The sequence below is a fragment of the Pleurodeles waltl genome, chromosome 12, assembly GCF_031143425.1.
Source record: "Pleurodeles waltl isolate 20211129_DDA chromosome 12, aPleWal1.hap1.20221129, whole genome shotgun sequence".
Taxonomy (NCBI): domain Eukaryota; kingdom Metazoa; phylum Chordata; class Amphibia; order Caudata; family Salamandridae; genus Pleurodeles; species Pleurodeles waltl.
In genome coordinates, this window is record NC_090451.1 from 215,513,496 (window position 1) to 215,528,985 (window position 15,490).

Genomic DNA, 15,490 nt, shown 5'->3' on the forward strand with positions numbered 1-15,490 from the left:
TTTGTCAATCTATTCACCTTCTTCCCCCTGGCACATCAAACAGATCCGATCTAGCCAGTAGAGCCCTGCTGCTAGACACACATAATATGATGGATGGGCGGGGAGTGGGTATACGTGGTTCGATGATCCTTCTTTATGATGAACCAGTGGCCTCCATCAGACTGAGTTGGAGAGCCTCCCCTCACTTCCCGATCACTCGAGGTACGAGACTGAGGTGTCTACTTTCACCGTTGTATTTTGCCATTGCTCCAGAGCCCTGGCCTGTATTGACTTTGTACATTACTACCTGGATTTGTGTGGGCCGGTGGCAACCTTGTCTGGGCTGAGACTTTTTAACCTTCGCAAAGCAAGAGGTGGGTTAGCAATGCAGCACTTAAGCAAAACTTTTGGGTGGCACAGGTGCGGTGTGACTTTCTTTGGTACCACCTTGGTTAGAGACCTTCACATATCAAAACAGAGGAAGACATGGCGGATACCATTCTGCTAACCACTGTTCTGACCAATGTTGTCAAGGCCATAGGTGCAATTCAACATCAACATAGTGAGCTGAATGAAATAAGCTTACCGTAAGTTGGATAAAGCAGTGGGCTTACAAAAGTATACTCACCTGAGATTCCTATAAGTGAAAGTGACTGGCAGCAAGTCCCATTAAAACATAAGGCACAAAAACAACTTTTTCAACGGAACAAAACATATTTGGAAGATGTATATGTAATGGTTACTTTTAGAGTGCACGACTTACCAGGAGGGTATCCGGGTATCCTGGTGCTGATAAGCAGAGACTAAAAAGACTGGCTGCATCTGGGACCTTGGTAAAGGGCTACATCTCCAGTTTCTTCTGGAAATCAAGTACTGAAGAGGCAGCTCTTATGTGATTTCAGGGTTTTGAGGCGAGGTAAGAGAAAGCATGAAAACCATCTCAGGCTCTGCATTAGGGGAGATGTATGTAAGCAGGAGTCTGACCGAGCAGGTGTCTGGTAGCTATGTGGAGGCTAATATAGCACTATATGTAGCAGGCGAGTTTATGACCTTAGATCACTTCAAGGAGGCAGAGGATCCTCGCCTGTAGACATTTTTTCTGTATTTCATGCTCTGCAACTCTGTGAGGGAGAAATACCCAGCCGATGTTAAGGCTCTTACTCAGCTCATCACTAGTTGTGGTCACCGGGGGATTATTCGCAAAGCAATTGCGGGTGACAGACTGACCCCTGGCACAAAGGACAAGGTGAAGTGGGAGATAGACACGGGAGAAACAATCTCTGATGAAATGTGGTAGTATTGTTGTTACCAAGCTGAGAGGGTATCTTTGAACAGCAGGCAAAGAATTATACACTTAAAAGTTTTGCACAGATTATATTAGACTCCAACTGGCCTATATGCTGACTTGGTACAGTACTACATGGCTTTGTGTGGGCCAATAGACAACCTTATCTAGACTGAAACTTGTTGAACCTTTCCTAAGCAAGAGGTGGGGGCGCAGTGCTGCACTTAAGCATTACGTTTGGGTGATGCGTATGAGGTGTGCTTTTATTATTTGTACCACCCAGGTTACAGACCTCCACATATCAAAACAGAGAAAGACATGGAGGATCCCATTTCACTAACCACTATTCTGACCAAACGTTCAAGGCCATGGGCGCAATTCAACATCAACACACTGAGCTGAACAAAATATGCTTATCATAAGCTGGATAAAGCAGTTGGTTTAAGAGGAGTATATTCACCTGTGATTCCCATATGTGAATGTCACTGGCAGGAAGTCATATTAGAGCCTAAGGCACAGGAACAACATTTGCAACGGAGCATAACAAAGTTGAAAGAACTATATTTTATGATAACTTTTTGAGCACACGACTTACCCGAGCGATTATCCTGGGGCTGATAAGCAGAGGCTAATATGCAGACCTGGAACACTCTTGCGCTACATCTGAGGCAATCGCCTTCACTGCCTCAATTCAAGAAGGACCTCAAGACCTGGCTTTTTGACTGAACTGCCCTCCCCTAGCGCTTTGGGGCCCTAACGGGTGATTAGCCGTGCTATACAACAACACTGATTGATTGATTGAGTGGCTAAGAAGACTGGCCGGGTCTGGTACCTGGTAAAGAGCCACGTTCCCATGTCTTGTGGAAATCAAGTACTGAAGAGGCAACCCTCATGTGAAGGGGCTGGGCATTCCAGGCTTTGGGAGAGAGGTAAGAGACACTGCTACGACAGCTCGGGCTCTGCAAATGGGGAGACAAATGTAAGAAAGCGTCTGGCCAAATGGAGATGTCCTGTAGCTGTGTGGAAGCTTATATTGCAATATATGTAGCAGGTGAATTTATGACCTTAGATCGCTTCAAGGCGACAGAGAGATCGTCCCTGCAAGACATTTTTTAAATATTTCAGGCTCCACAATTCTGTAGGTCTGATTAAAAGTCTAGGTGTTATTTAATGCACCTAATAAATAACAATACCACAGGTTATGTTATTTATAGAGTGCGATGAATAACACCTCTTACGAATTTGTGGTGAATAACATGCACAAAATCTGCGAGTTGGGCTAGTTAATGTACTTAATAATTATTGGATACGTTAAATACCTTCAAACTCATACTTCCGACCCATGCATACACTGACCCACTCATAATAAGGCCCTGTGAAGGAGAAATACCCGCCGGTGTTTATGGCACTTGGTCAGCTCATCACTAATGGGTTCACCGAGGTGTTATACGCAAAGCAACTGCGGGTGACAGACTGACCCCTGGTACAAAGGCCAAGGTGAAGTGGGAGACTGACTCAGGAGAAACAATCTCTGGCAGTGTCACACAAGTCCAATGTTTAAGGGTCCACCCTTACTTTTGCTTCCTTCTCTCTCCTCCTCACCATCCTCCAAGAGTCAGGGAGCAGAGTTCTTAGCAGTCGTGTAACGCAAAATTATGTGGCCCGTGCAGAATGTGAAGAGAGGGGCCCCTAACTCTTCCATATCGCACATATATTCATTGGTCTTGGACCAGGTGCATTACGCTCCTGGCTCTGAGTGACAGAGGTCGGAAGGGTCCATTGAGATGGCTGCCAGTGCTCCCCTGTTTGCACTCACCGGTGCTGTCAATCTGCCTCTTTTTAGACAGTCATTGCAGACACTTGGAGAGGCTGCTAGTACAGGTGATCCAAAGCTTCCCTGGAGATTGATCACCATGCTCGCAGTCCGCCAGTAAGCGGATGATAGAAGAAAACACTGGAAAAAACTAAGAAGAACACTCATCGGCATAAATGTGGTGTGTACTGTCACTACTCTCCACCATAATACACTTCATAGGTAGGCGTGGGTGTACAAGTTAAACGTTCAGCGCCATTTAGCTTAACTGGAATGTCATGCATAAATGTCTCCTCACTCTAGTACTGTTCAACCTGTATGTGAACGACATGTCTGATGCAATACTGCCAGCTATTCCCACAACAATGTATCTCAACATCTAGTGCACTCAAAGCTTTCTGAATGGTAGTGTTAATGTAAGGACACGTACTTTAATATAGCTTTAAAATAATTGGCTAAGTAATACTGTCCCTGGCCGCAAGAGACTAATTAGACCATCATGTATTGGAACAATACTTTTTCATTCCAGAATGCAGGTCAGTTGCTAGGAGCAAACTTAAGAGTTTTTCAGATTTCTTTGTTTTTTAATGACAAATCAATTATTCAATCCACTTTTAAGTACATACGACCTACATTAATTTCAACATGTAATTTTTCAGTGATTTCTTCAGCCAAAAGTATCTTCGCCTATGTGTTTGTAATACTCCACATATCACATAACGATCTATCATTGTATTTATTCTCCTTCATCAAGATCTGCTCCAATTAATTTTACCATAGCCTCAAGGAACAATGTTCAGAAAACGATTTCTTAGTTAACCATTAAAGATTCCACACAAATTGTTCCTATATAAATATGAACACTTCCCTACCATACCTGTAGAACATAGCATTCACAGAAAACGCATTTATTTATCGAAGCTTCTCCGAATATCAAAAAACCATATGCCAGAGAATACATTGTAGTATAACTCTCAAAAGTCTGATTCTACATACAATTATCCAGTTTGGTGATAGAGTCGCAAATGCCAGTTTCCTGACGCTTGTTTGACTTTCCTTTATATACTAATGAGTGCCATCTTAAGTCACCCTTGGAAGGTGACACCCTTGGAAAGCTGTGTCCCAAAGCAAAACTGAGCCTCACGGCTTGGTCCGGTGTCTTCTATGAGAGCAAACAAGGAATGGCTCAGTTGAACACTGTTTCGATCTGACAGTTCCAGTAAAGAGCCATTTCGTTCTTGTAGAACAAGATAACAGAGTAACGAAAATTATATACAAATTACTGTGTCTTGACAATGGACTTGATTCCCCGAAATGCCAGTGATAGTGAACGTGACATCATGAACCCTTTGACCTATAATTCCATCACAGGGTTGACTTCTTGTACTGACCCTAGCGCCTCAGCAACTTCCTGTTTACTTACATGGGTTAGGTGAAGGGCAAGGATTGGAAGGTGGAGAATGTAAACAGAGCCCCTGAGGGACCTCAGGATGAGGAGATATAGACTGTGGGTTTGGGAAAACAGAGTCAGTGAAGACCTGGACACTGGGAAAAGGAGGCAAGGAGCCTGGGAGAGGAAAGCATGAACAATGGGCCTCACTTAGGGACAGAAAGATACAGGTATTGCAAGGGGTAGAAGGCATCCCACACACAGTGCTTAATTTGTGCTTGTTGCTTCCGCTGCTGAGCACCGGCACTTATTTTTGAGGGCCGGGGCTTATTCTTCTGCCTCAAGCATTTGCTGCGAGCAAAAGACACATATGGGAAAGACGGAAAAAAGGGGAAAACGAAAAAGAGTCACAAATGAAGAAAGTAGAAAGCTGCTGGAGAGAGCTGAAGGGGCAGGGAGTGGTTGTAAATGGGTTGAAAAAGCCCGAGATGGCTTCAGGATTACGCTGCCTCGGTATTCCGTGTTCACACCATTTAATTGCAGCAGCCACGCGTGTTTAAGAGGAGGGCTTTGGGCACCGGCACCTTTTTATTTACAAATTAAGCACTGCCCACACAACAAACTTTGTCCAGCGGAAACCCCACAACAGAGCCAAAAGCCCAGAAGAACACATGCTCCAAAGAACCCACAGTGCTACAAGGACAAACCAAGTAACAAAGCACCAGAAAGCATGTATTGGACCTATGTTTATGGTAGTCTTATATTCGTTGTAAATTGGAGCAAAACAATTGGGGCCGTTTTGATGAATTAAAGTCGGTTCAATTCTTTATTAATTCTATTGTGGGTTATTTCAGACAGAGAGTAGTGGACTTAGATTCAGGTGTCGAGAGTGAATAAGTGAAAACATTGTTCTCTTAAATATATAATTTGGGATTCAACTAGAGGTCAGAGGGAACATATTTATAGACAGGAATTGGGATTTAAGCGACTTATGAAACTAGTAACACAAATCAAGTGCACCATCCAAATGAACATTAAGTTGTCCTTTGTGCATCAGCACTGCAGTCCTGACTGTCTTGAAGCTGATTTAGTTCCCCCACCACCCTTGAAATGAAAGCAGCCATGGTTTATTGTTTAATTTGCGCTTGCTGTGCTTCGTGGGGAAGATTAGTTGCTTACTTGGAGTTCTTACAATGTTTTTGCAGATGCTGAAAAAGCTGAGGGCTGGTGAAGAAACATCACAAGACACAACATATGCAGATCTGGATACCTTGCGCAACACGGATTGGGTAATGTAGACATGGTTGCATTGCTCTTAAATATAAGACAGACCCTCTGGGAATGGCCGTTTACTGCGCTGTGTATGGAGTTATCTGATATTAATTTATAATACTGTCTGTCAGAAAGTGTTATTACAGTCGCAAACTACGTGAAACCTTCTAAGATTAGGGGTGGACAAGTACTGATATGACCTCTGTATTAGTTTTCCCAACATCTTTATGTCACATTTACTCTTTATGGCATTATCCAAGGCGTTCTGAGTTTATTAAAAACTTCTATGTAAAATATATTTAGGCATTAGGGCTTTCAGCCAGCTCACTTCATCAATTGGTTTGTTGTGTCATTCACATCTTTCCACCCACCCACTACAAACTACAGCAGGAGGCTGTAGGTTAGCCCACTTCAGCCACTGGCTAACGTCATTGTGAGTGATGGCATTCTGCACTTTCCTAAGAAGCACATCCACACACAAAGCAGTTCCCTGTAGTGCCAGTGTTTGTTTTTACTTTATTACTTTAGTGTTCCCTTTCTTGCTGTGTTTAGCTCCTGATGTGATAAGATGTTGCTTTCTTCCAGCTCCTCATTATGGTTATGATGTGAGCACAGGGCTCATTCCGGCTTTATTAGTTTCTGTCTGCTGCTCATGATGTAAATTCCTTTTGCATTTGCCTTTTGTTTATTTGACTGCTGCTATTTCACAGCAAACCAGATGTTGGCCATGTGAAACTGTTCTTTGTGAACTTGCTATTATATTGATAACTGCAATCCTTATGTCATGCTGATAGGTATTTTAAATGAGGACTATAGTTATAGTTGTAAACCAATTTAGTTTGGTTTCAGAGACCCTGTACATCCTGCCTGTATATCATTCCAGTTTGCTTTCAGCTTTCCATGCTGTGCATATAGAGACAATTAACTATCATGTTCCTAATAGAAGCGGTACCATTTATTCCAATTTACGATCCTATCCATCTAGCAACCCTTTCTCTCTAAATATCCATACATAGCCATCTCTTCTAATCTATCTTTGCAACTTTATCTATCTATCTATCTATCTATCTATCTATCTATCTATCTATCTATCTATCTATCTACCAATCTAGCTGTCCATCTACCTATCACTCTATATATGCAGCACTCTCTGTCTTTGCAACCCTACCTAATTTTGAAAGCCTCTCTAGCTCTTTTTGCAACCTTATCTATCTAAGTTACTCCATCTGTCTTTGCAACTTTATCTCTGCAAACGCATCTATCTTTGTAAACTTATCTGTCTTTGCAAAAGTATCTATCTGTGCAACTCTATCTTTCAAATCCTATTTGTATAACATTACCTATCAATGCAATCTTATCTATTAATGTATATATGCAACGTTCTCTGTTTTTGAAATCTTATTTATCTTTGCAACCTTATCTGTCTTTCAAAGCCTCTCTATCTAGCTTTGCAACTTCATCTATCTACTTTTGCAACCCTATCTATCTCTGTAAATCTATCTAGCTATCTCTGCAACTCTATCAACATCTTTTAACCGTCTCTATCTATGTAAACCTATCTATCCGTCTATCTTTGCAGCCCTATCCATCTTTGCAACCCTATCTAACTTTGCCACCATCTACCTAGCTATCTTTACAACTCATTTTGTATATCTCTCCAAACCTTTTTATCCTTTTTGCAATCCTCTATCGATTTGCAATAACAATTTACAAAAATGATGGAATTGATGGTTTGATGGGCTGAAAAAGCTTGCTTCAAGATTAAAATGGTATCAGAAGCAATGACCACAGCAACAGCCACGAGTTTCTTCATTGGCCATTTAATGGAAGATGTGGTATCTTTTCCTGAGTCAATTGAATTTGTGGGACACATGGGAATTAACTCACCCCTGCTTCTGTGCTTGTGATTGCAAGCCATTGTGACTCAGCCTCCATCAATTGTGAGCAATAGATTGTAGTCAGTTCAAACCAACAGATCTTTGGGCCTTATTTTAAAATGAAAAACAAAGTTCAGATCGTGGGCCAATTTGGTGTTGTGGGTGAGGCATGGAGAGATGTTCACAATGTGTCATGGCACGTTTTTTGTTGTGCTTAAGCATGGTCTGGCATACGTTCTGGCCTGATGCATTTGTGAAGTTCGGTCTTATATGTTTATCTATGGCTTGGGTGCATTGGAAGACTAGGGGTGACAGACAGAGTTGCGTGTTATCCTCCTCTAAGAATAAGACAGTCATCTGTGTTACCACACCTTTACTATGTTCTTGAATTCCTGATGGTCCTGTATGATCCAAAGATTAACTGCTGAATATGAAGTACCGCCAACTGGCATTTTCTTGAATGGTGGGTCACTTAGTAGGGGGCCCAGTCCTGAGAAAAGTGCCTTGTTATGGGTGTATCAACAAGCTTTCGACCACATGAAGTCTGGTCTTCTGCTGTGGTTGGACTTGTGAGCAATGCAGAGCCTTGAAGAGCCGTGAAGAGCGTTCTACTGGTAGCCCTTGGCTACCAGTAGAAAGCCGATAGGTCTAGAGTGATTGCATAGACAGGTGCAGCAAGTATCAGGGAGCTGCATTTATGAGTCTGTTTAGTCTTTGGGCCTGATTTAGACCTTGCTAGACAGGCTGCTCTGTCACAAATGTGGCAGGTATCCTACCTGCCTTATTACAAACTTCTTATTAGCCTATGGCACTTGCAATGAGGTGGATGGGGTATCTGTCATGTTGGTGTCGAAGTAACCCGGCTGCCACACTCTAAATTAGTCCCTTTGTAGTGGGTTGAGTGAGGGTGCCAGGTATAGGTTGCTTGTATCGTCCAGGCATGACACACCAAGGTGATGGTGGCTTAGACCATTTTTTGAAATCTCAATGAGGAAAAATATTATGCATAGTGAAACAGGCACTACTGATAAGTTCATTTACTGGTGGCAAACGGAGAACAGTCGGAGACTAGGTTTGCACACAGGATTCTTACTTTGAACATTGTTGTTGGTAGTAAGCCATGATTTGCAGGTGAGGAGCCTTTTGTGGAATCATCTAGGTAGCTGATGATGGCATGGACGGAGCTGAGGAAGATGGTGGAGGTGAGACAATGCTCAGTTTTTCAGACGGCTGGAAGTCAAGGCCATTCAGCGTCTGTAGTGGTGTGATATACCAACCTGCGTCAAAGAAGAATGCACATTCAGCATTAGCACAACAACCCAATTTATGTTGACTGCTCTCTTGGGACAACAGAGTCCAGGGGTAGAGCAACAACACTTCTATACCTCTGCCAGGTCAGAAATACATTTGGTGATCTAAGAACTGGTTGTTTTCTTCCATGAAACTGGAGATCTGATTAAAGGCAGCTCTTGATAAGTTTGCTGAGAAATGAGCTGGAGGAGATTAGGCAGCAACTGGCCAGATTTATTTGACTGGCATTTTCTTTCTTTGTGTTTAGTTTAATGATCTTCTGGATTTTGGGTAAGCTGCCTAGTCAAAAGGATTCACTGAAGTTTGTTCTAGCAATGATGACAGAATAACACAGCCTCACATTTTGCTGAAAAGGCAGGTCCCTCCAAAAAGCCAGAAGATATGTCCATAGCATTAACATAGTCACAATGAAGCAGACAGATGTACAGGGTCAAAGCCAAGCATATATTCCACAAGTGATAGGAGAGGTAGCAGTTTGTAAATTGTTAATGCATTGTGTAGTTTTCTTTAAATAAGTGCATCTTCCAACTCTTTCCTAAATTAGAGCAGCATTGGCTCAATCCTGAGGGATACAGAGATGTTGTTCCAGATCCTGGATGCATAGATGGAAAAGGCCTGCTGCCTTGGTTTTTGTTTTTTACACCTCTTAGTCTGCAGTCTGATAGTGTCCTGGATAATGGTGTGCCAAGAACCTCCAGAGATGGTGACCTTGTCTGCAAGATAAGTGGCCATGCTGGTTCTAATGGTTTTTTAAAAGATGCAGCTAGTTGTGATGATGGGGCGGGCTGGCAAGGTTAGCCAGTGGAGTTCCATCAAGATGGGGCTGATGTGATCATATTTCTTCAGGCTCTAGCTATGACATGCTCGAGCGTGTAGGATGTCATTAAGATATGCCAGGATAGAGTGTGGGGTGGGCAGGAAGCAGTGCATTACCACCATCTAGATTAGATGGGAGAGTATGAGGGCTTCACTTTCTTTAGAAGAGATAGCCCAGTATCAGGCTGTCTTTGTTGTTTGGCAACGTGTTCATTGAGGCTGAAGTTAGTGTTAAGAGGGAATCCAAAGATTAGTGTCATTAAGCCAGGTTTCTACTGTCTCTTGCTTATTGTTCTTGGAAAATAACAGGAACTGTGCTTTGACTGGATTGAGCTTCAGGGAGGCATTAGAGATTCATGTGTGGATGATGTGCAGTCGGTGATTGAGGTATTGAATTTCTGAAGCAGAGGAGACTTTAAAGTAGAGTTGTGTATCATCAGCATATTGGTGACTCTTGATGCTGTCGTCTGTGAGTACCAGATTCAGTTGACTCTGCCCCAGCTCCCTAAACCTTTCCAAGGCCACAGGCAGTTGGTAAATGTCAACAGGCCCTATAAGCTAATTTAATTCACCCATTACCTAAACTGAATTGCATGACAGTAATTGCTTTCTGGGTGTTTTTTCTACCACGTTTGGTGCTCATTATTGGTCAAAATGTCGTCACTTCTGAAGCTGTCTGTCTTGTAGTTGCTTTTCTTTCTTCAACTGCTATGGGTCTGACTTCAATACTGTGACCTATGTGCGAAAGGTGTGGCGCCTTACTGTGGTGATATTTTGGCTGCTGCTTTGTATCTCCACAGGCCCGGCTGTGGGTGCAGCTTATGCGGGACCTGCGTCAGGGTGTGAAACTAAAGAAGGTCCAGGAAATGCAGTTCAACCCCCTACCGACTGAGTATCAGCTAACACCCTTTGAGATGTTGATGCAAGATATCCGAGCACGAAACTACAAGCTGCGCACAGTAATGGTAAGTAGAGGCAGCAATGTCCTGTGTTCATTGGAAGTGCCACCAGAACTGATCAACTGCTGACTCCAACCTTTATTAATAAACTGATGTAATGCTGTTTCACGATTAGCACTGCAAAGCCTGACTCGTGGTCGATCATTCAGCACTCCTTAACACAAGAGGTATAGAATTCACTTACAAACAGGGGGTTACACCTGGGGTCACTTCTTGGGATGAACTGTATTGCAATATTGCCTGACATCGGTGTCCCTCTGCAGAGAAAGGACTGGGAGGTTGGCAGTGCTTGAGGACAATGTTTGTCTGTCATCACTTAAAGAAGTGAGATCTTTCTATATAGGCAAAGAACAGGTCAGACATTGAAGCACTTATAGCAGATAATGCACAAAGCTGTTCTTGATAATACAAAGGCGAGGAGTGCAAATATTTGGTGTATTTTTCTATTTTGTGCTTTTAGTTTTTTCCTGATTTTAGATGCTGGTGAGACTGGATAACTGTGAGCTCTTTTGATTTGTACTCTAAATTTGTGTTAGAGCTAAATCTGAGCACAACTACAGTTTGTGCACATTTGGCAATAACGCCATGCTCTAAATGAGGGCTATAATGTAACCAGAATTGGGTTATTGCTACTCTCATTTCTGAAGCACAATGTGTTGAATAAAACACTCCCGGATGTCACAAATCCGAGCCACATACTGATCCTTTTAAACTATAGACAAATGCAACAGATTGCAGCGTACGCCTCAAATTCTAGCTGCCACATGGACATAGGATTAAATTTACACATGAAAAGCGGTTACTTACCTTTGGGAATGTTTTTTTCTGGGGCATGCGCTATCCACCAAAATAGGCCTGAGACCCTTGTCCTTTTTTGGGATGAGGAAATTGCAAGAGTAACAATCTCGATCTTTCTCTGAGTTACCAGCAAGTACCTTTGGGCAGCAACAGATATACCTCCTAGTAGGTTTGACAGATGTTCTCCTGAAATTAGTTCTGGTGTGGGTGCAATATTGGATGGGGAGGAGAGAAAAAGTAGAAGAGAAGTGTTTGATCCTTCTCCACACTTGTTGGGCAAGTGCTGCTGAGAACAAAGTGCAATGGTTTATTGGCCATTGTAGCAGAGGAAGAGTAGTGCAAAGACTAGGGTTCCTTCTGGCCTGCATGCTGCCTGCTATCTCACCATCCACAGTCCCAAAAAGGCTAGGTTGTCTGCTGCACCTCTTGCTAGCAAGGCTGCCTCTGCTAATCTGGCAGACCTCTTGTATAGCCCCTAAATTTCCAGAACTGGTGCGGATATTGTTTGGCAGGAGTCAGTAGCACAAAGAAACGGGCTTTGGCTCTGCTATCCTTAAAGCATTCAAAGTGGAGTTCACCTCTGAAGAGGGGAGTTTCATGAAAGGACATGTCCATTAGCAAACCCTGTACATCACTGGAGAACCAGTGGTCTTCACCGAGGTATTTCTTTGAAGGACAACCCTGGTACCGACTACTCTACCAATGCAATCCATGGTAGCTAGACTGGCATGGATAATATACTTGGCTGCGCCCTGCAGGGCATGTATCATCTGAGACTGAGCGACCTTCAGATCCTGTGGATTGCCAGCAAGATCTTGTTGACCATGTTCCATAGGGCATGCTTGTATTGACCAACAGACATACTGCGTTTGTTGATCTCACTGCCAATCTGGCAGAGAAAAATTTACATTTGTAAAAGACGTCAATCTGGAGGATTGGTCCAAAACGAGTTAGGGGTCACCTTACTGGCTGAGATCTGGACAATAAAGCTATCTGTAGTGGAGTGCTTCATGATAAAATCCAGGTCACCAGGCACCAGTCTATAACATCTGGCCATCTGCCTGTTCACAGAAGGGCAAGAACATGGTTTCGACCAGGTGGTATTTGAGTATCTCTGAGACCATCACTGAATGGTGCAAGAACTCAGATATTGTCAGTGGTGGGCAGTTGTAATTTTAGCACCCTGGCTGCCTCCGAACCACTGCTGTAAATGGACATTTTCTTCTTTTGGTGGCCCATGTGACAGTCAAGTTGTGTCTTGGGGAGTATCAAGACCCTGGGCATTTTGTAAATCAAGATATAAGGCAACATCAGGATAATACATGGGGGAAAAACCACTCTCTTCTAAATCATCGATATCTTGGAGTGTACCTTGTAGGTCAGAGTCAGAATCAGAGCTAAAAAGAGAATGGAGCCACTGCTACTAGCTGCAATGCATTAGAAGCACAGGGTTTCAGCCAGGCAGGCAGCCAGGCTGCATGACAACAGGTGACATTTTTATAACCTGATCACATAGCATCAGTTGAGGTCAAGCCAACATCAGCTCAGGATCTAACATAGGTACAAGGATCATTCACCAGCGTTGGAGGCACTGGTGTTTGGGACCAGTGTGGGGCTCAAGGACATGGTGGAAGTCTATACCAGATTCGGTACAGGCCCTGTCATGGGTACTGAGGAGGCAGATGGTGCCAGGCAGGGACCCGCCAATGGTAACCCACTTGGATGCCCTTGCAGGTCCACAGGGCTCCGAGGTGTGCCCGATTGAGCCAGAAGCACAATTAAAATGTGTAGGATGTCATCTTTCAAAGCCTCGATCTGCTGCAAGGCTGATGACAGCCTGAGAAAAAGGTGTAAGGATCAACTGAGGAATCAGCTCCAGTGCTGGCAACCTCGATGGAGTTTGACTGACATCTTTATACTCTCAAGCCTTTTCTCTGGGGTCAGGGTGGCGTAATGGGGTCAAGTTCCACTTTGCGTTTTTTGCTTGCATTTGAACTTGGACTTAATGGAGGACTTTGAGCAGGAGTGGGACAGTCATGGAAACAACCCTGTGACCAGGACCATGACTTGGAGCGGGATCTACAGGAAGGCAGCAACTTCTTCTTGTGTTTCGCAACAAACAACTTCACCTCCAGGTTTCAATTTGTCTTCTGGTGCATGAGGACGCACTTATCACGTGACTTCGAGTCATGTGCTTAGCTCAGACATCAAAGGAACACCTGGTACAGGTTCATGACTGACATCTGCTTCCTTCAGTCGTGGCACGGCTTTAATCGTGAAACTTTCAGTGGGAATATCGTTCCCTATCACACTGAGGAAAAGTACGTTGTTTGAAAAATGACAGAGTCGGAGCAGTGCTACGGATTCACGTCGCAAGACATGGAAAGAAAGCAATTGACAGCATTCCGGAGTTGCGCTCACATGCAGCCCTGCTCTGTCACTTCTGGGGCAGTCTGGAGTCAGCACAGAGCCACAGGACAACATCTAGCAGCTAGATGGAGCACTGGTATAAAGAAATGTTCAAATCCAGTCTGGCACCTGGAACATATTCTAAAGTGAGGAATGTATAGTTAAAACTGGGGAAGAAAGAGAGCAGTGGGTGAAAGCTAAGGACACAACATTGGCATGCCACACCTCTTTTGATATTACCAAGCATTGTATCTGTGTTTCTTTTTGGAATGGTCCCACTCAGACACATTTACTGCGCAAAGTCAGCTTTCTTTCTCCTACGTTACGTAGGACTTACTCTAACTACCTCAAATTACTGCGCCTTGAAAATGGCCCAAGCTTATTAGGTGCGCAAGGGCGAAACACATGCTGGATGAGTAAACTCCCTTCAGAAAGTGCAAGAACTAATATGACTGGACTCACAATATAAAGAATGTGTGTCTAGAGATGTTGCAGAATAAAATAATAAATGCATTTTTGTATTCAAATCATTAAATGTTAAGTTTTATTATACTTTGTACACTTTTATTGAACCATAGTTAAAAAATAATTGAACACATGTTCTCAAGAAAAGTTTGAGAACTCAGCATACTCATTATTTATAATTTACTCCTACTGAAAAATGGGCCCTGTTGGGGGTCTCTGAGTGTGCTACATCTTTGATAAATAAACCAATCTCATACAGTTGGCTATTCTGATGTGGATCGCTAGAACTTGTGGCCTTAACAATACTCTAGACATGTTATATAAAATAATGTACCAGTGGCACTACACTCCTGCATACCTACACAAAATCTGAGAGTAAGAAGAGAAGCACACACTGGAGGGGGCTTGGGGAAAAGTAATGCACATTATATGGTCCTACTTTAAACTGAAACCACACTGGAAAAAAGTGCTTGAAGATATATGCATTATAACGGGGAGGGGGACCTAGCTAAGTACACATCAGTGTGCCCTCAGAATGTATATATCTGCTTCATCAACCTAAAGGGAAAATTATATCCTTCCTATTACTATATGGAAAGCTGTGATACATTGTGCAGGAAAGCAATGGTACCTAGGTAAAGATATAGTCGTGGTTAAGTCTTGAAAGTCTAACCTACAAAATGGTTGAGAGCAAGACATTGTTCCTGAAAATCTTGGGAGATGTGCTTCTTTCTCTTCCTGGATAGAGTTTGCAATAGCATGAACTGTCCCAAAATTTTGAGAGCACTTTATTTGGCAGAGACGGAGGTATGTGGATGGTGACATTCACTAGGTGAAAACACCCAGGGATCTGACAATACATACTAGGTGTCCTTAAGGAATACAATGAAAACTGAGTAGTAATGTTGATAATGCCTTAAGAGTTGCACAGTGCAGAATTGTAGGGAAGCCATAATACATACTCTGTGATAGCACAATGTGTAAGAGAGTGTAACGATGTTATTTATGTTATAAAATCTCAATCAAATATACTGAACCTTAATAGTGATTATCACTAAGAAGGACAACAAAAGCTTTTTAAAAGTTGTCGAAAAAATTGCTTTCAACGAATGAGTC

General features: G+C 42.9%; 1 protein-coding gene across 3 annotated transcripts in view; it reads left to right on the forward strand.

Moving 5' to 3' along the window:
- The window catches only part of SPIRE2 (spire type actin nucleation factor 2), a 273,533-nt gene that overhangs the window by 150,117 nt on the left and 107,926 nt on the right, over nt 1-15,490 (forward strand). For all 3 annotated transcript variants that reach the window (XM_069216794.1, XM_069216797.1, XM_069216795.1), the window contains exons 4-5: nt 5,673-5,756; nt 10,544-10,708. In XM_069216794.1, the coding sequence (XP_069072895.1) occupies nt 5,673-5,756; nt 10,544-10,708 (249 nt within the window). The remainder of the gene's footprint in view (nt 1-5,672; nt 5,757-10,543; nt 10,709-15,490) is intronic.